General features: G+C 43.9%; 1 protein-coding gene across 5 annotated transcripts in view; it reads left to right on the forward strand.

Annotated features, from left to right (window-relative positions):
* Positions 1–10,371: 10,371 nt before the first annotated feature.
* The window catches only part of LOC140732498 (alanine aminotransferase 2-like), a 74,774-nt gene continuing 59,082 nt past the window's right edge, over positions 10,372–26,063 (forward strand). For 4 of the 5 annotated variants that reach the window (XM_073055264.1, XM_073055266.1, XM_073055269.1 and 1 more), the window contains exon 1: positions 10,372–10,543. In XM_073055264.1, coding sequence (XP_072911365.1) covers positions 10,493–10,543 — 51 coding nt within the window. In that variant the 5' untranslated portion in view covers positions 10,372–10,492. The remainder of the gene's footprint in view (positions 10,544–26,063) is intronic. The other variant, XM_073055265.1, reaches the window with a different exon arrangement.

Below are 26,063 nucleotides of genomic sequence, written 5' to 3' on the forward strand. Positions count from 1 at the left end.
GTGAGGGATGAGGTAGAGCCCGTGGTCAGGTCTAGAGTGAGGGTGAGGAGTGAGGGATGGGGTAGAGCCCGTGGTTGGGTCTACAGTGAGGGTGAGGAGTGAGGGATGGGGTAGAGCCCGTGGTCACGTCTAGATTGAGGGTGAGGATTGAGGGATGGGGTAGAGCCCGTGGTTGGGTCTACAGTGAGGGTGAGGAGTGAGTGATGGGGTAGAGCCCGTGGTCAGGTCTAGAGTGAGGGTGAGGAGTGATGGATGGGGTAGAGCCCGTGGTCGGGTCTACAGTGAGAGTGAGGAGTGAGGGATGGGGTAGAGCCCGTGGTCGGGTCTACAGTGAGGGTGAGGAGTGAGGGATGAGGTAGATTCCGTGGATGGGTCTACAGTGAGGGTGAGGAGTGAGGGATGAGCTAGACCCCGTGGTCGGGTCTACAGTGAGGGTGAGGAGTGAGGGATAGGGTAGACCCCGTGGTCGGGTCTACAGTGAGGGTGAGGAGTGAGAGATGAGTTAGAGCCCGTGGATGGGTCTACAGTGAGGGTGAGGAGTGAGGGATGGGGTAGAGCCCGTGGTCGGGTCTACAGTGAGGGTGAGGTGTGAGGGATGAGGTAGAGCCCGTGGATGGGTCTACAGTGAGGGTGAAGAGTGAGGGATGAGGTAGAGCCCGTGGCCGGGTGAGGGTGAGGAGTGAGGGATGAGGTAGAGCTTGTGGTCGGGTGAAGGTGAGGAGTGAGGTGGTCACATCAGGTGTAGACAACGGCTACCTGGAGGGGGATGAGAGAACTGGACCCAGTGAGGGGCATAAGGAGGACTTTTTTGAGGCCGAGATGGCCGACTTCCTCAACCCCAGCACCAAGTCACAGCCCGTCTCTCTCTGGAGGAGATCCGACAGTTCGTGTGGATTACTGAAAGAAACCTTTCGAGGCCCCATTGGCAACTGATCGCTGGTCGGGTCTGGGAGGGGTCATCCAGTCGATCCACATGATCCTCCAAAAGAAGGAGAGGGGAGCTGAGGTGACCCGTAAGGATCGGTGTCAGTTCAAGAGGCTCCTGGCGACGGGTCACAGGGAGAGGGCAGGAGAGGGTCACAGGGAGAGGGCAGGAGAGGGCTCGAAGGAGAATTCTGTGCCTTCGTCCAGGGGCTCTGGTGAGGGGTCTCAGTAAAAAGCACTGTGAATTTGAGTGTTGTGACCCTTAATATCATCCCTCTGTCCTCTGGGACGGGAGGTATGTGGTGAGCTTCCTGCAGGAAACCCGCACTGTTCCTGGAGATGAATCCACTTGGCTCCTGGAATGGTGGGGTGGGGGGGGGGGTCTACATGAGTCACCTCAGCTCCTCTTCCAGTGGGGTGACCCTCTTGTTGGCCTGAAATAGTGAAGGTTCATGAACTCATACCAGGCTGTCTGCTTCACCTCGCCGTGCGTCAGGACAGTGTGCCAATGCACTTTTTCAATGTGTACACTCCTGAGCCCGGCCCAAAGCAGGCGTACTGTTCTGAGAGGTGCCTCCATTGCTGGGGTCCATAAATCAGAGCGAGTGCGTTATTATGGAGGGGGGGGGGTGATTTCAACTGCACCCTTCAGAAGAGAGACCAGATTGGTCCTCAGAACAACTGAACATAAAAAATGGGCTTTGGATAAAAAATTGGCTTAAAGGAAGAAAGCAGAGGGTAGTTGTGGAAGGAAAGTGTTCTGCCTGGAAGTCGGTGGCTAGTGGAGTGCCGCAGGGACCTGTCCTGGGATCCCTGCTATTTGTGATTTTTATAAATGACCTGGATGTAGAGGTGGAAGGATGGGTGAGTAAGTTTGTGGATGACACAAAGATTGGAGGAGTTGGATTGAGCTGCAGGTTGTCAAAGGTTACAAGAGGATATAGACAGGCTGCAGAGTTGGGCAGAAAAATGGCAGATGGAGTTCAATCCGGATAAGTGTGAGGTGATGCATTTTGGAAGGACAAACCAGAAGACTGAGTACAGGATTAATGGTCAGTTACTTAAGTGTGTGGATGAACAAAGGGACCTTTGGGTTCAAATCCATACATCCCTCAAGGTCGCTGTATAGGTTGATCGGGTAGTTAAGAAGGCCTATGGGATGCAAGACTTCATTAACAGGGGGATTGAGTTCAAGAGTAGAGAGGTCATGTTGCAATTCTACAAATCTCTGGTGAGACCGCCCTTAGAGTATTGCATTCAATTCTGGTCACCTCATTATAGGAAGGATGTGGAAGCTATGGAGAGGGTGCAGAGGAGATTTACCAGGATGTTGCCTGGATTGGAGAACAAGTCATATGAAGCAAGGTTAGCAGAGCTGGGACTTTTCTCTTTGGAGTGTAGAAGAATGAGAGGGGACTTGATAGAGGTCTACAAGATTATGAGAGGCATAGATAGGGTGGATAGTCAGTACCTGTTTCCCAGTGCACCAATAGCAAACACCAGAGGACAAAATTAAGGGAGGGAAGTTTAGGGGAGACATCGGGGTAAGTTTTTTTACACAGAGGGTTGTGAGTGCCTGGAATGACTTACCAGGGATGGTGGTGGAGGCTAAAACATTAGGGGTATTTAAGAGCCTCTTGGACAGGCACATGGATGAAAGAAAAATGGAGGGTTATGGGGTGGTGTGGGTTTAGTACTTTTTTAAAAGGATTCTATGGGTCGGCACAACATGGAGGGCTGAAGGGCCTGTACCGTACTGTTCTATGGTTCTATGGGTGAGGAAGTTACTGTTGATCAAGTCCTCAGACTTGGTCGATGTCTGGTGGAGCCTTCACCCTGACCTCTGTGCTTTCTCAAGGAGATACAGAAGGGGTGAGAGCTCGCGGATCAACCAACTCTATATATCTAGGAAGTCACCCGGTTTCAGGATTCGTTCTGGCTGTTCTGGACATCCTGGCAGGAGGAGCGGGGGAGTTTCCCCTTCCTGCGGCTCTGGTGGGATGTGGACAAGGCTCACGTCCGACTGCTCTGCCAGGAATATGTGCACAGGTCGACCAAGTGGTGGATGTTCGGGATGGATCAGCTCGAGAAGGAGCTGGTCGACTTGGAATCCTGGCTGGTCCTGACCAATGGTGACCAGCCCCTCTGGGATGAGTACCAGCAGAGGAAGGAGGCACTGAGGCATCTGCAGCTCGAGAGGTCCTGAGGCTCCTACGTGAGGTTGTGGGTCCAGATGCTGCAGGATCTGGACCATGCCTCGCCCTTCTACTCTCGAGAAGGGGAGGGATGTCTGCAGGCAGCTGGTGGAGTTGCTGGCAGAGGATGGCTCCTCCGTCACGGATCCAGCAAGAACTGGTGGTGAAAGTGCTTTCCTTTTATGAGTCTCCCTTCTTTGGACCCATGCAGTGAGGATGCGCGAAAGCCTCTGTGGGGGACTTGCCAAGGGTCAGCTGAGCAGCTTTACGCACCACTATCTCTGGTGGAGCTGACCAGTCCCCTTAACCAGCTGAAGAGAGACAAATCCCCGGGGCTAGATGGGTTGACGGTTGAATTTCTCCAGGTCTTCTGGGACATCCTAGGGGCTGATTATGTGAGGGCATTGGGGGAGAGCATAGCGATGGGTGAGATGCCCTTCTCTTGGTGCAGAGCAGTCGTGGTCCTGCTGCCAAAGAAGGGGGATCTCCATTGCCTTCAGAATTGGCGCCCAGTATCCCTCCTCAATGCGGAGAACAGGATTGTTGTCCGGGCGATGGACAATTATCTGGGCTGGCACAAGTGGTCCACCCTGACCAGTCTGACACAGCCCCAGTGTACTTGATCCAGGACAGCATCCATTTTGTCCGGGATCTGATCTACCTGTGCCCAGAGGCTGGTCTGTCAGTGGCCTTTCTCTCACGACCAGGAGAAGACGTTTGGCAGGGTGGACCAGAAGTACCTTTCAGGGAATCTGCAAGCATTCAGGCTCGGGACACATTTTGTGGCCCACGTCCAACTGCTGTGGAGTTCCTAGCTAAGTCAACGGGTCCTTGACAGTGCCCTTGTGCTTTGGGAGGGGGGTGTGCCGGGGGTGCCCCATGTCGGGATAGTTGTATTCGGTTTCCTGTGCCTTTTCTGCAGGAGGTTAACGGGTTTTGTTCTGCACAGACCAGATATGGAGGTTGTCCTGTTGGCTTACGCCAATGACATCTTCCTTATGTTCACCGACCCGGTTGACTTGCAAAGGATGCGAGACTGCCAACAGGTCTTCTCGGCTGCGTCCTCTGCCAGGGTCAACTGGGAGAAGAGCGTGGGCCTCTTGGTGGGTCAGTGACAGGTGGACTCCTCACCAGAGGGGCTGAGGCCATTTGGGTGGAGCGCCACGCACCTCCTCTACTTGGGGGTCTACCCGAGCTTGACGGAGGAGACCTGGCAGGCGAACTGGCGAGATTTGGAGACAAAAATCTCTGTCTGGCTTGGGCGCTGATCAGGCCTCCTTCGTGCGATCTCATACCGGGGGAGGGCTTTAGTTATCAATCAGATGGTCGCCTCGATTGTGTGGTACGGTGTTTGTGTCCAGGACCCGGAAGAGGCTGGTGGACTTCTTCAGGGGCAATAGAGGGCATTGGGTCTCTGCAGCTGTCCCTGAGTCTTCCGATCGTGGAGGGCAGCCAGTCCTTGGTGCACACTGAGCTGGCAGCTCTCTGTCTCAGGACCCTGCAGAGATACCAGTACTGTGACCACCCTCCAGGATGGCTCGTGCTGGGGACGCTGCCTGCAGGAGGCCACACTAATCCTGGCGGACAGCGTCAGCCAAGCTACTCTGAGGGAACTACCCCACTTCTACCGGGAACTGTGGAGGGCATAGGGTCTGGATTCATCTGGGCAGGGTGCTCCTACGCCATTGGGAATGGTGCTGAGGGGACTGGTCCTGATCCTGATCCTATTACGGTGGGTGTCGGGGAAGTGGAGGGGTTCCGGCTGCACCGCCACCTCGTCAGACCCAGGTCTCAGGAGACCGGGTGGGAGAGGGTCCTGCACAACGTGAGCCGTCTCGCAGGGACACCCACCGTGCCGTTCCGTGATGCTCCGAGGCGCTTCCTGAACGGACTGCTCCAGCACACCGTCCACTTCCTCGCCTTCATCTGCCGACCGGACTCGCCTTGGCAGTCCGAGTTACCGTCCGGCAGCGGAGGGGGTCCCCAGTGGAAGTCTCTGTACGCTGGGGACCTGGGGAGGAAGGTGTTGCATCGGGCAGTCCCGTTCAACAGGTCCCTGAGCAGGTTTCCTGTCCACCTGTCCATTCTGGGGCGGGGCGGGGGGGGAGTCAGTGTACCATGCGTACACAGAATGTGAGAGGTTGCAGCCCCTGTTTGTGTGTCTCAGAGAGCTGCTGAGGTTCTGGCTGCACATTGGTCCCACACTCCTCATTTATGATCACCCAGATCAGAGGGGGTGGGCGAGAGGAGGATCTCTTGGTGGGCTTGCTCCTGGGCCTGGCCAAGATGGCCATTCATGGGTCTAGGCGGTGGAAGGTGGAGGGTGCTGCCTGCCCCTTTTCCGAGGATACGTCTGTGCCCGGCTGTCCTTGGAGAGGGAGCATGCCGTTGCAATGGGTACAGTGGGGATTTCTGGGAGCAATGGGGCCCCACGGGGTATTGACTGCTTTATAGACGTTGGTAATCATATTTTAATCTGAGTCTACTCACTGTCTTGTAAATACCGAATATTTGCACCTTGAGTATTTGTGATGTAAACAAATGTTTATCGTTTTGTACACAAATTGGTATTGATTGGGGGTGGGGGGGGGTGGTCACGCTGATACTGAGGCCCATTCAAGCGTCCGAAACAGGACAGGAACTGCCGTGAGCAGTTATACCCTGCTGCAAAAGGAGGAGGGTTGGACGTGGGGTTAGTAACCTCAACCCATAGAAAACCACAACTACAGAAACACAAACAGAAGCTGCAAATACCTCATCCCCGGATCTTCGCAGGTGGCTACTCCTGGGGACAACTTGAAGGACTGGCCCAGGACAATGGGCTCTGGTGAGCTGTTCTTGGCAGCCTATGCCCTAGTAGGGCTGATGGGATAAAGTGAGTTAGTATTTGGGCACTACACTGGTGTAACAGCACAATGCTATTACAGCTAGGGGTGTCGGAGTTCAAAGTTCAATTCCAATGTCACGTGTAAGGAGTTTGTACGTCCTCCCTGAGAAAGCGTAGGGTTACTCTGGATGCCCTGGTTTCCTCCTACAGTCCACAGACATACCGGTTAGTAGGTTAACTGGTCATTGTGATTAGGCTGGGGTTAAATCGGTGACACAGTTCAAAGGACCGGAGGGGCCTTATGGTTCCATAAGACCATAAGATATGGAATCAGAATTAGGGAATTGGGCCCCATCAAGTCTGCTCTGCCATTTCATCATGGCCAATCCATTTCACTCTCAGCCTCCTGCCTTCTCACTGCATCGCTTCATGCCCTGACCAATCGTAATCTATCAACCTCACCTTAAATACACCTAATGACCTGGCCTCCACTACACAGCAACACATTCTACAGATTCACCACCCTCTGGCTAAAAAATACTGCTCTGTACCTCTAAATAAAACAACATAAATATACCCCGATGACCATAAACCCGACTGTGACAATAACAGAGCATTTATGATTTATCTGGAAAGCCACTCCTGCCTGAACGAAGAGCGCTGGTCCCTCTTTCTCACCAGTCACTGTCCTTCACACCAAACTGCTGGATCTTCTCCTCGCTGCCTCCTGTTACCACCTGCTGCCAGCGAGAGTGAACAGCGCTGACCTGGTCCACGTGTGCGTAGATGCAGAGGCAGTGGACAGTTGATGCCTGTCTACCATGCGGCACCTTCATCAGCACCTCCATGGGGTTGGAGAGGGAGTTGCCTTTCAGAAGGTCTCCCTGGTCAGTCAGTGCTACCAGAGCCTCCCGGGGCAAGCAATAGTCCAGGGCAACCACCTGCCGGCCTGGCTCCAGCAAGAGGGTGGAGATGACGTCTCCTGCCTCCGGGGAGATCAGCCGGGCTGTGCCGTCCCCACAGGAGCAAGCTGCCCGCACAGGGAAGTGGCCAGCCAAGGCAATGTTGGTAACATGGATGGAGCTCACATCATAACCAATGGCCATGTGCCGGATGTGCAGGCGCGTGATGGTCCAGAAGTCCAGCCTCTGCTGGGCGCAGCTGAAGATGTGGTCCTTACCCGGCTCCGTGCCCAGGCGAGTGACCGTCACACCCACCTGGACCTCGTCCACCTGATCCACCGTGTCCACATTCCACACCCGCAAGGTCCCGTCCTTAGAAGCAGAGAGAAGGCAGGGACCGTCTGGGTAAATTGCAAGTGCGGTGACAGGACCTGTGGGGAGAAAAAGGCAAAATTCCTCATTATAGAAATGGTGTGGAAGGTTTTGAAAGGGTGCAGAGAAAATTTACCAGGATGCTACCTGGATTGGAGAGCATGACTTTTGAGGATATGTTGAGCAAGGTAACGCTTTTCTCTTTCAAATTCAAGTTTAATTGTCTTTCAACCATGCACATGTATACAGCTAAATGAAACACTATTCCTCCAGGGCCAAGGTGCAAAACACAGTATGTACAGCACATATAGTTCCAAAGCACATACAGTCACAAAAACACAAGTCCCTGAGTAGCATAGCCTGAAGATTGACAGTGCATGGGATTGGAGTGAAGGAGACTTCAGAGGTGTACTAGATGATAAGAGGCATAGATCAAGTGAGTAGGCAGAGACTTTTTCCCAAGGCGGATATGAGGGAGCATAATTTTAAGATTGGAGGAAAGTAAAGTTAGTTTTTTTACACTGAGTAGGGTGTGTATAGATTGTCCTACCAGGGTGGTGATAGAGGCAGATACATTAGAGACATTTTAGAAACATGGATGCTAGAAAAAGGGTTGAAGGGTTATGTGAGAGGGAAGGGATAGATTGATCTTTATGAGTCAGTGAGTGTCAGGGAGGAGGAGTGAGAGCCATTGCTATTACAAAGGAAAAAGTGCCAGGCAAACTGAAAGCTCTCAAGGTGGATAAGTCACCTGGTTCAGAGTCCTGAGAGAGGTTGCTGAAGAGATAACGGATGCATTGGTCATGATCTTTCAAGAATCACCTGACTCTGGCATGGTCCCAGAGGACTGGAAAATTGCAAATGTCACTCCACTATTTCAGAAGGGAGGAAGACAAAAGAAAGGAAATTATAATCCAGTTAGCCTAACCTCAGTGGTTGGGAAAGTGTTGGAGTCCATTATTAAAGACGAGGTTTCGGGGTACTTGGAGACAAATGATAAAATAAGTCAAAGTCAGCATGGATACTGTAAAGGAAAAGCTGGCCTGACAAATCTGTTGGAGTTCTTCGAGGAAGTAACAAACAGGCTGGACAAAGGACAGGCAGTGGATGTCATTTACTCGGATTTTCAGAAGGCGTTTGATAAGGTGCCACACATGAGGCTGTTTAACAAGATAAAATCCTATGGCGATACAGGAAAGACACTAGCATGGATAGAGGAATGGCTGACAGGCAGGAGGCAGCGAGTGGGAATAAAAGGGGCCTTTTCTGGTTGGCTGTCAGTGACTAGTGGTTTTCCTCAGGGGTCAGTATTGAGAACCACTACTTTTCACATTGTTTGTCAATGATTTAGATAATGGAATTGATGGCTTTGTGGCAAAGTTTGCAGATGATACAAGATAGGTGGAGGGATAGATAGTGCTGAGGAAGCAATGCGATTGCAGGAGGACTTAGACAAATTGGAAGAATGGGCAAAAAAATGGCAGATGGAATACAGTGTTGGGAAATGTATGATAATGCATTTTGGTAAAAGGAACAATAGTGCGGACTTTTATCTAAATGGGGAGAAAATACAAACATCAGAGGTGCAGAGGGACTTAAAGAGTCCTCGTGCAAGACTCCCAGAGTCTTAATTTACAGGTTGCGTCTGTGGTAAAGAAGGCAAATGCAATCTTGGCATTTATTTCAAGGGGAATAGAATATAAAAGCAAGGAGATAATGCTGAGCCTTTATAAGACACTAGTCAGGCCGCACTTGGAGTATTGTCAACAGTTTTGGGCCCCATATCTCTGAAAGGATGTGGTGTCATTGGAGAGTTCAGAGGAGGTTCACGAGGATATTCTGAGAGTGAAGGGGTTAACTTATGAGGAGCATTTGGCAGCTTTGGGCCTGTACTCACTGGAATTTAGAAGAATGTGTGGGGATCGCATTGAAATCAACTGAATGTAGAAAGGACTGGATAAGGTGGATGTGGAGAGGATGTTTCCTCTGGTGGGGGGATCCAAAAGAGCCTCAAAATTGAGGCGCGACCTTTTAGAACAGAAGGAGGAATTTTTTAGCCAAAGAGTGGTGAATCTGTGGAATGCTCTGCCACAGACTGTGGTGAGGCCAAGTCCGGAGGTATATTTGAAGCAGAAGTTGATAGATTGCTGATTGGTTGGGACATCAAGGGATATGGTGTATGGGGTTGAGTGGGATCCAGAATCATCCAGCATGATGAAATGGCAGAGCAGACTTGATGGGCTGAATGGTCTAATTTTGCTCCTGTGTCTTATGGTCTCTTTTGACACCCTGACTAATCAAGAACCTTTCAACCTCTGCTTTAAATATACTCATCGATTTGGCCTCCGCAGCTGTCCATGGCAATGAATTCTATAGATTCACCACGCTCTGGCTAAAGAAATTCCTCCTCATCTCTGCTCTAAATGGACACCCTCTATTTTAAGGCTGTGCCCTCTGGTCTTAGATTCCCCCAGTAAAGGAAACATCCTCTCCACATCCATTGTATCTTGGCCTTTCAGTATTCGATAGGTTTCAATGAGATTCCACCCTCATTCTTTGAAACTCCAGCAAGTTCAGGCCCAGATTTATGAAACGCTCCTCACAGTACCTGAGGGAAACCTATTCATCATTGAGAGAATGTACAAAGTCTGCAGATGATGGGTGGAATCAAACCCGTGTTGCTCGTGCCGTAACCACGTTGCACTAACTGCTATGCTTCGTGCCGCCTCATGTTGTTCTTTTGCGTGAGCTGCATGGGATGCGGAGTAACAATTATACTGTTCTCCTTTCCACTCGTGTACTGGGAATGACATTGAACGATCCCGAGTCTTGCGAACCTTAATGCAGGGATGAGATGAAATGATGGCAGGCAAGGAAAGATCGTTTCTGTACCTCGGCACACGTGACAATAATAGACCAACTCGCAAACTTGCATGGAAAGTTGGTAGGGAAGGGGACTTACACAGAGCAGAATTGAGGGGTTAAATGGTTTGTGGTATTGTACGTGAGCTAGCAGAGCCAGGAGGACATGAATGGAAACAGGTGCCGTAGCTGTTAATTTCTGATTGCTCTATCATTCGGTTTGATCTTTATTCTAGGATTGACCCTCACATCAGTCAATCATTTACAGCTGACTGAACGATCTGAGAGCGTCCAGAATTCCCTGCTGACATTCTCTAAATCAGCCCCTTGAGACGGGTTGGTGCAGCAGCTGGTTCCTCTTGGAGAGACGCAGGTGATATTCACATTCCAGGCCTGTGCCCGGTCCTTTCATGGAGCTCCTGCTGAGGAGAGGGGCAGAGATTCGGTCTCAGATCCAGCAGGTGAGTGACGTCGAACCCAGTTCTCTGAACTTCCCGATGTGAGAGGGTGCGATGGGTAAATGGAACAGAGATGATCACTAGTTAGTACAATTGATTTATTTATTTGGAGATAGACCCTTCGAGCTGCACCGCCAGCAATTCACTAATTTAATCCTAGCCTAATCACAGGATGATTTACAATGACCAATTAAACTCCTAACTGGTATATCTTTGGGAATGGGAGTGCCCAGAGGAGACCCACAGTTTCCTCGGGGAGCATGTACAATCTCCTTACAGAGGGTGCCGGGATTGAACTCTGAACTCCGAAAGCCCGACTATAATAGAGTCTCGCTAACCACTACGCTACACCCATTTATAAAATAAGATTGGAACTAGCCTCCCCATTGAAGGCATCTTAAGAAGATGACATCCATCATTAAGGACTCCCATCACCAAGGACATGCCCTCTTCTCATTGCTACCATCAGGAGCCTGAAGACACACAATGTTTTAGGAACAGCTTCTTCCCTCCACTAGCTGTGTCTGTCCACAAAAATCAATCTGTACAGGGCTGTACAGGGCATGAAGCGAAGCAGTGAGAAGGCAGCAGCTCTCTCAGGCAAGTATTGAGTCGAGGGGCTGCAGCTGGCTTGTGACAGATACTACTGGAAAACGCTGATCCACAGTGCAGCCCGGAATTCTGAGGAATCCACTAGAGAGACTGCTGAAGTGAAGAGGAGACACAGGGAGGATTCTACTTCCCAAGCACCCACATCCCAGCTGATCCCGTGTCCCTACTGCTCCAGAGTCGGCAGGTCCAGAATTGGCCTCTACAGTCACCAATGATTGTACTGTCCTTCCTGAGCGCTCTTCCTCCCCACTGATCTTCGCAAGTGAAGAACCGCCATCCACAGATATATTATAATTGATATATTTACATGTATTATTGTAATTTTTAGTATTGTATGTATCACACTATACCATTTCCACAAATCAATCAATTTCACTCCTCTATGTTACCTGGGTTTCAGCACTTAAGTTACAGAGAAAGGTTGAACAAGTTAGGTCTCTATTCATTGGAGCGTAGAAGGTTGAGGGGGGATTTGATCGAGGTATTTAAAATGTTGAGAGGGATAGATAGAGTTGACGTGAATAGGCTGTTTCCATTGAGAGTAGGGGAGATTCAAACGAGAGGACATGATTTGAGAGTTAGGGGGCAAAAGTTTAAGGGAAACACGAGGGGGTATTTCTTTACTCAGAGAGTGATAGCTGTGTGGAATGAGCTTCCTGTAGAAGTAGTAGAGGCCAGTTCAGTTGTGTCATTTAAGGTAAAATTGGATAGGTATATGGACAGGAAAGGAGTGGAGGGTTATGGGCTGAGTGCGGGTAGGTGGGACTAGGTGAGATTAAGAGTTCGGCACGGACTAGGAGGGCCGGAATGGCCTGTTTCCGTGCTGTGATTGTTATATGTTATATGTTCGTGGTAATAAACCTGATTCTGATTCTGAGATGAGATCAAGATGATTTTTTTCTGTAATATTTTTTCTTTCTTTTTCAATCTTTTATTATTATTATTAATATCAACATAATAAAATTGATACATAGATAATGGGATTACAAACATACACATTTCAACTGAACATGAAAGAATACATAAGCAATAGTTACAGTATAAATGAGTCTTCCCAAATCATGGACGATACAAGTAACAAATAAACAAGGCAAATCTAGGTATATCATAATATATATATTAAAAAAAACAGAAAAAAGAAAAAGAAAAAAAAATTATACAAGAAAAACTAATCTAACAATCTAATAACTAATAAGGAAAAAAATGAAAAAAAGAAAAAAGGGAAAAAAGGGCTGTTTATAATATCTAACAAAAATACAAAATCATCAGTATCGTCAACTCCGATCCTCTCAACATATGTAAAATCAAAACTGGAAAAAACAAATAGGCTTGGAACAGGGTCATATTACATCATATGAAAATATTGAATAAATGGTCTCCATATCTTTTCAAATTTAATAGAAGTATCAAATCCAACACTTCTAAGTTTTTCTAAATTTAGACATAACATAGTTTGAGAAAACCAATGAAATATGGTAGGAGGATTAATTTCTTTCCAATTCAACAAAATAGATCTTCTAGCCATTAATGTAAGAAATGCAATCATTCGACAAGCAGAAGAGGATAAATGGAGTGAGTCCATCATTGGTAAACCAAAAATTGCAGTAATAGGATGAAGTTGTAAATCAATGTTCAATACCGTGGAAATAATATCAAAAATGTCTTTCCAATATTTTTTCCAAAGCAGACAAGACCAGAACATATGAGTTAAAGACGCTATCTCAGAATGACATCTGTCACAAATAGGATTTATATAGGAATAAAAATGAGCCAATTTATCCTTGGATGTATGAGCCCTATGCACAATCTTAAACTGTATTAATGAATGTTTAGCACAAATAGATGATGTATTAACTAATTGAAGAATTTTATCCCAATTCTCAATAGGGATAGTAAGGTTAAGTTCTCTTTCCCAATCATTTTTAATCTTATAGAAGGGCTCTGAACGTATCTTCATAATTATATTGTAGAGTTTTGATATTAGCCCTTTCTGAGAAGGATTTAGTTCAAACAAATTCTCCAAAATACCTGAAGACACAAGATTTGGAAAGGTAGGAAGTACAGTATTTAAGAAATTCCTAATCTGTAAATATCTAAAAAAATGAAATCTAGGCAAATTATATTTATTAGATAATTGTTCAAAAGACATAAAACAATTATCCAAAAATAAATCGGAAAATCGTAGTAATCCTTTAGTCTTCCAAGCTGAATAAGCTTGGTCTATAATAGAAGGATAAAAAAAGCAATTGGATACAATAGGAATATTTAAAACAAACTGAGTCAATCCAAAAAATTTCCGAAATTGAAACCATATACGTAAAGTATGTTTAACTATCAGATTGTCAATTCGTTTCTGCAATTTAGAAAGAGCAAAGGGAAGAGAAGTCCCTAAAATAGAACCCAATGCAAATCCTTGTACAGATTTAATTTCCAGGTTCACCCAATGAGGGCTAAAAGATAAATCCCAATCCTTTAACCAACATATCAAATATCGGATATTGACTGCCCAATAATAAAATCTAAAATTAGACAATGTCAATCCACCTTCCTTCCTTGCCTTCTGTAAATATTTTTTTACCTAATCTAGGATTTTTATTCTGCCATATATATGAGGAAATTTTTGAATCAACATTAGCAAAACAAGATTTCGGAATAAAAATTGGTACCGCTTGAAATATATATAAAAACTTGGGTAAAATAACCATCTTAATAGCATTAATCCGACCTATCAGAGATAAAGATACTGGTGACCATTTAGTAAACAAACATTTAATCTGATCGATTAAGGGTAAAAAATTAACCTTAAATAAGTCCTTATAGTTTTTTGTGATTTGAATCCCTAAGTAAATAAAAGAGTCATTAACTAATTTAAAAGGTAAATTTCCATAAATTGGAACCTGTCTATTTAAAGGAAACAATTCACTCTTATTAAGATTTAATTTATACCCGGAAAAAATACTAAATTGAGCCAACAATGATATAACTGCAGGAATGGATTTCTCAGGATCAGAAATAAATAATAATAAATCATCTGCATATAATGATAGCTTATGTATATCCGTCCCACGATTAATGCCAAAAATGTTCTGTGATTCTCTGATAGCAATTGCCAAGGGTTCTAAATCAATATCAAATAATAATGGACTAAGAGGACAGCCTTGTCTAGTACCCCGAAATAAACGAAAAAAGGGAGATCTTTGATTGTTAGTATGCACCGAGGCTACTGGAGTATGATATATCAGTTTAATCCGGGAAATGAATGTCGGACTAAAATTAAACTTCTCAAGCACAGTAAATAAGTATGGCCATTCAACTCTATCAAATGCTTTCTCCGCATCTAATGAAATGACACATTCTGAAGTGCTATGTGAAGGAGTATAAACAATATTCAATAATCTCCTAACATTGAAAAAAGAATAGCGAATTTTAATAAAACCAGTTTGATCTTCCGAGATAATTTGAGGTAATACCTTCTCCAGCCTGGATGCCAGTAACTTGGAAAAGATCTTGGAATCTACATTCAATAAAGATATTGGTCTATAGGATGCACAGTCAGTAGGGTCTTTATCTTTCTTCAATATTAAAGAAATGGAAGCTCTATAAAAAGATTGTGGCAGATTACCCAATCTAATTGCTTCTTCAAAAACCCTGCATAACCAAGGAGAAAGAGTAGTGGAAAACCATTTAAAAAATTCTACTGTATACCCATCTGGACCTGGTGCTTTCCCAGAATTCATAGAGGAAATAACCCCTTTAATTTCTGCATCTGTAATAGGAGTTTCTAATATTGAAAGATCATCTGATGATAATTTTGGAAAATTCAATTTCCCAAGAAAATCACACATGGTATTATAATCATGAGGGAATTCAGAATGATACAGGGAGGTATAAAAATCTTGAAAAGATTTGTTTATCTCATCATGGTTAACTGTCAGATCCCCATTCTGCTGATGAATCTTAGTAATTTGATGATTAACCAAAGCATTCTTCAATTGACTAGCTAACAGTTTACCCGATTTATCACTATGTATATAAAAATCAGATCTGGTTTTCATTAATTGATTTTCAATCGAAGATGTAAGTAATAAACTATGTTCCATTTGAAGTTCAACCCTCTGTTTATAAAGCTCCTTACTAGCAGTAATCGAATATTTCTTGTCAATCTCTTTAATTTTATCAACCAATAAAAGAGTTTCCTTCTTAATGTGTTTTCTCAGACCAATGGAGTAGGAGATAATCTGTCCACGTATATATGCTTTAAAAGTGTCCCAAAGTGTTCTGCAAGAAATATCATCCGTGGAATCAGTTGAAAAGAAGAAATTGATCTGTTCCTTCATAAATTTAATAAAATCCGGATCTTGCAGTAAGGTAGAATCAAATCGCCATTGTCTAGCACTAGAAGCTGTATCCGTAAATTTAATAGAAAGTTTTAATGGAGCATGGTCAGAGATGGCTATAATATCATAATTACAACCAATTACCGATGGAATAAAACAAGAGTCAATAAAAAATAATCAATTCTCGAGTAGGAATGATAAACATGTGAGAAAAATGAAAACTCTTTGTCCTTAGAATGCCGAAATCTCCAAATATCAAAAATTCCATTATCAGTCAAAAAAGAGTTAATATAAGTGGCTGACTTATTAGGTAAAGTCTGAGTAGATGTAGATCTGTCCAACAAAGGATTTAAACAACAATTAAAGTCACCACCCATTATTAACTTATATTCATTTAGATTAGGTAGAGAAGTAAATAAGGACTTAAAAAAGTTGGGATAATCCACATTTGGAGCATAAACATTAACCATAGTAACCTTTTTGTTAAAAAGTAAGCCAGTAATTAACAAAAATCTTCCATTCAGATCCGAAAAGATATTGTGTTGAACAAATGCAATAGAGGAGTCAATAAAAATTGAAACTCCCTTTACTTTAGCATTCGAATTCGAATGGTACTGTTGATCCCTCCAAAACCTAAAAAAACAATAATTATCCTCTTTCCTCACATGAGTTTCTTGTACAAAAATAGTATGTGCATTCAGTCTTTGGAATACTTTGAAAATCTTTTTCCATTTAATCGGATGGTTTAAGCCATTAGTATTCCAAGAGACAAAATTAATGGTCTGAGCCATATTTCTGGAATCAACCCTTTGGTATATAAATGGTTAACCAAATTATGAATTCATGCACCCGGAAGAGGAATAAAAATAAGGGGCGGACCCAGAAGTGAAGGCATCGCGGACATTTTAGTAGTTTAAAATCAGCCCAAATGAAAAAACTAAAAAAAACTGATGTAAAGAATGTAAGATTTAGAAAAAGACCCCCCACCCCCCACCCAAGAGGAGAAAAGTTCTCCCCAGCCAGGGATAGGCTGGGAAAAAAGAGAAGAAACTAAATCTACCCCCATATCAGCAGAAGGCAACTCCGTATATAAAGGATAAAAAAAAAGAACCACCCAAACTCTAAAGAAATAATAATCACTATACTAAAACCAAACTTCTTAATATAATTGCTAGTAAAAAAAAACAAAAAGAATATAATCACTAGTAACTTATAAATTGGGTTAAAACCCAAACAAACCCAAAAAAATTTAAACTGTGATAAGAAATGCATTATAGGAAGAAGACGAGAGGAAAAAAAATGGCGAAATCAAAAAAAAAGCCAAAAATATTTTAGAGAAGAAACTGCCAGCTTAGTAAAAAAAAAATTTGCCTTCGAAGGATTAATAATAATGACCAAAGATAAAGTACAGTGATTGAAGTAATTAAAATAAAAAGATTAGTACATCAAAAAAAAACTTTAACTAGAGTATAAAATATAGAGTAAACCTACACCAATAGCTAGAAACAAAATCTGGTTTTGGAAACAAAAACCATCTTGCAACGATCAAAATCATTCATTTATTAGAGATGAGAATTCGCAGCAGTAGAGAAGTTCTCATTCAGAAAACTTCTCGCTTCAGATGTAGAAAAGAAAACACGCTGTGATCCATTGGGAGGCAGGATTCTGAGCTTCGCAGGGTATAAAAGCGCAGGTTTTAGATTTTTCTCATAACATTCGAACATCAGAGGTTTAAAAAGAAGCCTTGCCTTCATTACTTCTGGACTAAAATCCTCCACTAATCGAAAATTGAATTCTTGGAATTTGACCATCCCTACACGGCGAGCCACACGAATAAGTTGCTCTTTAACATGCACATAATGAAATCGGACAATTACAACCAGTGGTTTAGCTGAAGCGCTTGGTGATCGACGCATAATTCTGTGAGCGCAATCGAGTAACGGAGGACTGTCTGGGAATACAGAAGGGAACGCATCCTTTAAAAGTTGAGCAAAGTACTTTGAGGGGTCCCCTTGTTCAATACCTTCCGGGAGACCAAGTATGCGTAAGTTCTGTCTTCTGGACCGATTCTCAAAGTCGACACTCTTGGCTTTAAGTGTTTCCACCTGTTTAATCGTCGAAGATAATTTCTGTTCCAGTTTTTCGATTATCAAGTCTCGCTTCCGAGCGTCCTCTTGCAAAGTTGCGATTAGAGCTTGCTGCTGGTTAACTACTAAATCAGTCTTATCCATATAATCCTGAAAGGCCTTTATATCTTGTTTGAAAATTTGTCGTTGTTCTTCAAATTTTTCATTTAAAACCTCCAATAACATTTCATAAGTTAATTCAGTGCGCTTAGGTTCGGTCTTTTTCTTCTTCCCGTTCCCGTTAGAATCTTTCCCAGGTTCTCGCCCTTTAGATCTCAGAGCCATTTCTGTACTCATTTCTTCAAAATTCACAATAAACTCTTAAAGATAAGTCCAAAAAAGTAGCAAGAACCTTTTGGTGTAGGTAAAAGTAAGTTAAATAAAGGTGATCATAGGTTAAGAAAAGTAAAGGTTATGGAGCGAATCTGAAACAGTGCTCACTCCATGAGCATCTCCTGCTGACCCTCAATTTTTTTTATTGAAGTTCATCATCAAACAAATATTTCCATAAGATGTATTTCAGACATTGTACATATATATCATATAATCATATATATCACAAATCTCCATAAAGTATTTATCTGAGGTATACACTTATAGAAGAGTGGAAAGAAAAAACAAGCAAAAGGAAAGAACTATGTACAAGTAGGGAGTGATCTTTTTTTTTTACAACAGATTCATTGATTTGTAAGAATAAAATCAGGCCTATGAGGCATTATGTAGTTAAACCATTTTCCCCAGTATGAATCAAATTGTTCCAGCTTATGATTAACAGATGCTGTTATCTTCTCCATTTTGTAAATGTCCATTGTGATTTCCATCCATGTATTTAAAGTTGGGCTCTCCTGTGATAACCATTTCCTAGTAAGAGTCTCTTTACCAGCCTCCAGCAGTATATTCATTAAATATTTATCACTTTTCAACCATTCTTGAGGTATATATCCAAAGTATATGGTCTTACTCTCTAAGGGTATTTCACATTTAAAGATCTCTTGTAGGGCATTGTGTATCCCCCTCCAATAGTTTTTGATAACAGGACATTCCCAAAAAATATGATAATGATTTGCATTTTGATTTCCACAATTTCTTCAGCAAACAGGGAGGTTACTATCATAATGGGATTTCTGAGAGGGTGTAATAAAATATCTTATCAAGTTTTTCCATCCAAACTCCCTCCATTTCTGTGAACTGGTACACTTCCACTGATATCTCCATATTGTTGTCCATTCTTCCTCAGATATAATTATCCCTCCTTCCTTCTCCCATTTTGTTTTAATGTATGAAGTCGAATGTGTTTTAAGATTTGACAACCCCTTATACATGCTTGAAATGATTCTACTATCATTATCTGAATTATATGCTTTTCCAAAGAGCTCTATCAAGCATGTACTTGCCTTGGTTACATTTTTAAGCATCTTATTAACATATTGTCGCATCTGTAAATTCCGATAAAAATCTTGTTTTTCTAATAAGTGTTTCTCTTTAAGCATTTCAAAACTGAACAGTGTTCCTTCTTTCATTATGTTGCAAAGAACTGTTATTCCTTTAGCTGTCCAGTCCTTCAATCTAGCATCCAATTTATTTGGTGTAAAATCCGAGTCATATGCACACCATTTAAGAATTGCAATATCTCCCTCTAGATTGTATTCTTTTATAGTAGATTTCCATATTTTAAGAATCAATTTCACCTATGGGTTATCAAAAGTATTTATGTACCTTTGCAGTTTGTTATCGGCCAAAATTACTTGTATGGGGATGGGAAGTACCCGCTCCTCAATGTTTTTCCATTGAGCGTCATATGATGGGTTGCACCACCATATCACAGTTCTCAACTGTACTGCAAAATAATAATCTCTAAGAGAAGGTAGGCCCCATCCCCCCTTTTCCTTTGCTAATTGCAAAGTTTTGAGACGAACTCTAGGACTTTTACCCTGCCAAGTATACTTTATAGCATCTTGTTCCATTCATTGAATTGATTTTGATTAATCTTTATTGGTAGGGTCTGAAAGAGATATACCAGTCTGGGCAGTATATTCATTTTAATAGACTCAATCTTTGAACTGAGACTGTAAAAAGGAATCAGGTTCCATCTTGCCACATCTTCCTTAATTTTTTCATATAAAGGCAGATAATTACATTCTGATAATTTTGCCAAATCTTTTGGCATAATGATGCCCACATATTTGAAAGACTCTGTGTGCCATGCCCAGGGGTATCTACTTTCAATTTCTCTTGGTGGGCTATAGTAATATGAAAGTAATTGGGTTTTATCTATGTTGATCTTGTATCCTGATAATTGATCATATTGTTCAAAGGATTGCATCAATTTAGGTAAAGAGTATGTTGGTTGCCCTAGATAGATCAAAATGTCATCCACATAACAAGCCAATTTATGCTCTGTCCCTTTAATAGTAATTCCCCTGATATCTTCATTTTGTCTGCTGTATTGAGCTAATGGTTCCAGATATAATGCGAAGAGTAGCGGTGACCATGCACAACACTGTCTTGTGCCCCTTTCTAGGGTAGAACTATTTGATAAATATCCATTAATATTAATCCTAGCAGTAGGATTGTCATATAGTGTCTGTATAGTTTTAATAATTGTGTCTTGGAAACCAAATCTATGTAAAACTCTGCAAAGAAAATTCCAATTAACCGAATCAAATGTTTTTTCAGTGTCAACGCTGATCACTATTGCTTCAATTTTATTTTTTTGTATATGATCCATAATGTGAAGTGTCCTTCGTATATTGTCTTGTGTCTGGCATTGTCATATAAAACCTGTCTGATCGTTACGTATCAGTATGGGTAGAAACTCCTCTAATCGTTTGGCCATGATGGAGGTAAATAACCTATAATCTATATTAAGAACAGATGTTGGTCTAAATGACCCACATTCCATTTTATCCTTACCTTCTTTTGGTATAGCTGAGATTATTGCTTCCTTCCAACTGGGTGGCATTTGTGCCTTTTTTAGAGCCCAGTTCAGTGTGAGGAGTAAAACAGGAATTAACTCATTTTTAAATTCTTTGTACCACTCTGCCGTATACCCATCTGATCCTGGTGACTCGCTTAATTTAAGCCTACTAATTGCAGCTTTTATTTCAACTTCAGTTATGTCAGCAGTCATCGTTCTATTTTGTTCTTCACTTAAAGTGGGTAACTCTAGAGAATTCAAGAAGGTGTCAATTTGGGTTATGCTTCTCCTGGAACTTTGGAATATAGAGTTTTGTAAAACACTTCAAAAGCTTCTTGAATTTCACTTAGCTTATTTTTTATCATTTTCGTTCTTGGGTCCCTAATTCTATAAATCGTATTTTCTGCTATCTTTTTTTTCACTTTCCACGCCAGTATTTTCATAGATTTCGATCCACTTTCATAACATCTCTGTTTCAGAAACATTAAGTTTTTCCTGATTTCTTGTGTTGCCCAATTATTTATTTCATTCCTAATTCTTTTAATTTCCTCTAATGTATCCTGTGCCAAATTCAATTTGTGTTTTTTCTCTAGTTCCTTCAGCCTATATTGTAATTCCTCTAATGTTTTATTCCTTATTTTTTCTTATGTGAAGATATCGCTATAATTTTCCCTCTTAAGACCGCCTTCAGAGTATCCCATAAAATGGGAGGTAAAACCTCTCCATTATCATTAAATTCTAAGTAGAGACCAATTTCTTTTTTAGTTTGTTCCTTAAAGTACGGATCATTGAGTAGACTTGAATTTAGTTTCCAAATAGTATTCTTTGGTTGTTTGTCAAAATCAACAGATAAATATATAGGTGCATGGTCACTTACATCTATTGTCCCGATTCCACAGGTGTTTATTTTGTCTTTGTCTTTTCCAAATGTTATGAAATAGTCTATTCTTGTATATACAGAATGGGGAGCAGAATAATGAGTGTAATCCCTTCTGTCAGGGAAAAGGTCCCTCCATATATCAATTAAACCAACACCCTCAAAAAGTGTATTAACTTTCTTATGTAACGATTTTGTTTCATAGGTTTTTCTATTGGAAGAGTCTGTTTGGTTGTAATTGTAAATTTAAGTCTCCCCCACATATCAGGAGACCTTCTGTTTCCGTTACCATAATATCAGTAATTTTCTGATCTGAAAGAAACCAATATCACTTCCTGGGGGTGCGTATATATTCAAAAGAGTAACTGAATTTCTGTCTATATTCCCCCTTACCAGAATATATCTGCCCTCTTTATCTTCCATTTCGAATACTTTTTCAAAATTTAGCTTACTTGAGATAAGAATAGCAACTCCTCTCCTATGTCCTGATTTATATGAGGAGAAAAACAGATTAGTGAAGCCCATTCTCTATAGTTTTTTATGCTCATTATCACTTAAATGAGTTTCCTGTAAATATACTACATGGGCTTGTTCTTTTTTCATTTTGGATAAAATTCTCTTACATTTGATCACAGTGTCTGGGATGTGGATCCACAACTAGAAGACTCTCATAATATTGTATATCTCTACCATGTCACCTTGCAGCCAGCTTTCCTCCATGAAGTCGTTTAGGCACAACAGATTAGGACTTCATTCCTTGCAATGTAGAAGATTGAGGGAAGATTTGATAGAGCTATACAAAATTTTGGTTCCTAAGTTGTCATAGCCGGGGTGGTAGTGGGGATAAGCTCCCACTATAAAGTGCTCCAAATGGTGTGCGACTCTAACAACCTCTGACAACCAAGTCCAACTCTTGGCCTTCACGTGTGGCTTGGCTACTGGCCCCGGTGGAATTGTTTCTACTGACAAGAAAAGAGGCAAAGTTGGACCACTGGCACTTTAACATCAGTTGCTTCGGGCAGGTGGGGCCTGTCAGCCTTGGACAGCAGCCCACCTAGGAGAAGGAAAACACTGATTTTAAACCCCCGCTGCCTTGTGGCCATACCCACCCATGGGAAAGGCTTCGGGAGTAAACCCCGAGGAAGAAATCCGGAGCCGGGGTCCCTAAGGCAGTTTGATGTTGTTTACATCTTCACTCTGGCAACCTTTGTGACGACACCGGTGTCAAGCTGTATCAGCACTTGCCCTTCCCTTGGACTACGTCAGTGGCGTGGAGAGGGGGAACCCGCTGCATGGGCAACAGCCAGTTCTTCAAATCTTCCCAGCCAGGCTTGTGCCCTGGAGAGGACACAGTCCACCAGAGGGGCAAACCCATGACCCCTGGGATCGACGGCTGCCCACTACTACACAAAGTTATGAGGGGTAGAGATGGAGGTTAATGCAGGCTTTTTTCCACTGAGAATACAACTACAGGTCGTAGGGTTAAGAGTGAAAGGTGAAATGTTTACCTGAGGGGGAACTTTTTCACTCAGAGGGTGGTGAGAGTGTAGAATGAGCTGCCAGTGGAAGTGCTGGATGTGGGTTTGATTTCAACATTTCAGATAAATTAGGACAGGTAAATGGATGGAGGGAATAGAGAGCTTTGGCCTGGGTACAGGTCCATGGGACTACCAGGATGAGTAGTTCGGCACAGACTAGATGGGCCAAAGGGCCTGTTTCTGTGCTGTAGTGTCCTAATACACTATGTCTCTGTGAAAACTAACCCAGCTGTTCCCTCCTGGGCAATTGGGGAGTGTTAGCAGTGAATGTGAGACTCACAAAGAATGGAGGTTTTGTGGGTGGGGGTGGAGTTTCAGCAGCGTTTATAGGGAAGGAGATGCTGTTCCGCTCCGGGTTCCAGCCCCTGCAGTCTCTCCAGGGTCCTGGCAGGGAGTTAAGCGCGTTGTGTGATAGACATGAGGGTGAGGAAGGACGTGGACAGGGTACGTGGGCGAGTCAAAGTCTGACTGATGGAATATAACCAGTGAAAGGTAAAGTCCTCCACTGTGGTGGGAAGATCATACGATGAAGGAGCAGAATTAGTCTGCTCCACCATTCCATCATGGCTGATTTATTATCCTCTCAGCCCCATTCTCCTGCTTTCTCCCTGGAATCTTTGAGGCCTTGCCTATTCTATCAATCTGAGCTTTAGTAAGACCATAAGAGAGAGATGGGTCAAGCATAGTTCCAGGGGAGATCCCAGTGACTGCTCCTGGCTTCCTTGCATGGAGTATGGTAAACAGGCCATTTGGCCCAGCTCATCCCTGCTAACCAATCCACCCATCTAAGCTAGTCCCATTTGACCAAATTTGGCCCATGTCTCTCTAAACCTTCCCTGTCCAAATGACTTTTAAATATTGTAATTATACCCACTTCTCCCACTTCCTCAGCTAGAGGGTGGTGGGAGTCTTGGACCAGAGGGCACAGCCTCAGAATAGAAGGATGTCCTTTTAGAACAGAGATGAGGAGGTATTTCTTTAGCCAGAGGGTGGTGAATCTGTGGAAATTTTTTGCCAAGTCAATATATCAGAGGTTGGTAGGCTTTTGATTAGTAATGGTCTCAAAGGTTATGGAAAGACAGCAAGAGAATGGTGTTGAGAGGGATAATAGATCAGCCATGATGGAATGGTAGAGCAGACAATGGGCCGAATGGCGTAATTCTGCTCCTATGTCCTATGGTCTTATGGTCTGTGGCACCCCCGGGTGGAAGACTGGTGGGTATGGTAGTACAATCCAGGAAGGCATTTTCTTCAGTAAATTGGTTTATCATTGCCACGTAGCTTCACTGAGGGCCAGTGAAAACCTCTTGTACAGACCGTCCATGCACAGCATCTCATTGCAACAGGTCATTGAGGCTGAACAAGGTAAACCATTAACAAAATGCAGAACATAGTGCAAGTTACAGAGAATGTGCAGTTAGACAGGTAATAAGGTGCAGATCATAACAAAAGTTGACTGTGAGGTCAAGAGTTCCTCTTATCATACCAAGGCAACACACACAAAATGCTGGAGGAGCTCAGCAGGCCAGGCAGCATCTATGGACAAAAGTACAGTCGATGTTTTAGGCCGAAACCCTTCAGCAGGACTGGTGAAGAAAAGGCTGAGTAGTAGATTCAGGTGGGGGAAAGGGAGAGAGAAACACCAGGTGACAGGTGGAGGGGGAGGGATGAAGTAAAGAGCTGGCAAGTTGATTACTGAAAGAGACAGAAGGCCATGGAAGAAAGAAATGGGGGGGGGGGGGAGCACCAGAGGGAGGCGATGGGTGGGCAAGGAGATGAGGTGAGGGAGGAAAAAGGAGATGGGAAATGGAGAAGGGAAGGGGGTGTTGGGGACATTACCGGAGGCTTGAGAAATTGATGTTCATGCCAGTGGAATTAAAATGCATGGCCACTGGGAGATCTCACTTGTTCTGGTGGACGGACCATAGGTGCTTGTCAAAGCGGTCTCCCAATCCACGTCAGGTCTCCCTGATATACAGGAGGCCACGCTGGGATCACTGGACACGGTAAATGACCCAACAGACTCACAGGTGAAGTGTCGCCTCACCTGGAAGGACTGTTTAGGGCCCTGGATGGTAGTGACCGAGGAGGTGTAGGGGCAGGTATAGCACTTGATCTGCTTGCAAGGATAAGTGCTAGGACAGAGATCAGTGGGGACGAGGGAGTTGCGTAGGGAACGATCCCTGCGGAAAGGAGAAAGTGGGGGGTGGGGGTGAGGGGAAGATGTGCTTGGCGGTGGGATCCCGTTGGAGGTGGTGTCATAACAAGCAGGATCTCCCAGTAGCAACCTATTTTAATTCCACGTCCCATTCCCATTCCGATATGTCCATCCCTGGCTGCCTCCACTGTCGTGATGAGGCCACACTCAGGTTGGAGGAAAAACACCTTATATTCAGTCGTATTCCTCTTGTCTCCTTCCCCCTTTTTCTTCATCCATGGCCTTCTGTCTCTTTCACCAATCAACTTCCCAGCTCTTTACCTCATCCCTCACCCTCCTGGTCTCACCAATCGCCTGGCATTTCTCTCTCACTTCCCCCCTCACCCTTCAAATCTACTCCTCAGCTTATTTTCTCTAGTCCTTGAGTTCCTCCCTCAATTCTCATCGGCGGAGGGATCTCCTCTTTGAGCTCCTCCCTCAGTTCTCATTGGCGGAGGGATCTCCTCCTTGAGCTCCTCCCTCAGTTCTCATCGGCGGAGGGATCTCCTCTTTGAGCTCCTCCCTCAGTTCTCATCGGCGGAGGGATCTCCTCCTTGAGCTCCTCCCTCAGTTCTCATCGGCGGAGGGATCTCCTCTTTGAGCTCCTCCCTCAGTTCTCATCGGCGGAGGGATCTCCTCTTTGAGCTCCTCCCTCAGTTCTCATCGGCGGAGGGGTCTCCTCTTTGAGCTCCTCCCTCAGTTCTCATCGGCGGAGGGATCTCCTCTTTGAGCTCCTCCCTCAGTTCTCATCGGCAGAGGGATCTCCTCTTTGAGCCCCTCCCTCAGTTCTCATCGGCGGAGGGATCTCCTCTTTGAGCTCCTCCCTCAGTTCTCATCGGCAGAGGGATCTCCTCTTTGAGCCCCTCCCTCAGTTCTCATCGGCGGAGGGATCTCCTCTTTGAGCTCCTCCCTCAGTTCT

This window comes from Hemitrygon akajei, chromosome 8, assembly GCF_048418815.1.
Source record: "Hemitrygon akajei chromosome 8, sHemAka1.3, whole genome shotgun sequence".
NCBI lineage: Eukaryota > Metazoa > Chordata > Chondrichthyes > Myliobatiformes > Dasyatidae > Hemitrygon > Hemitrygon akajei.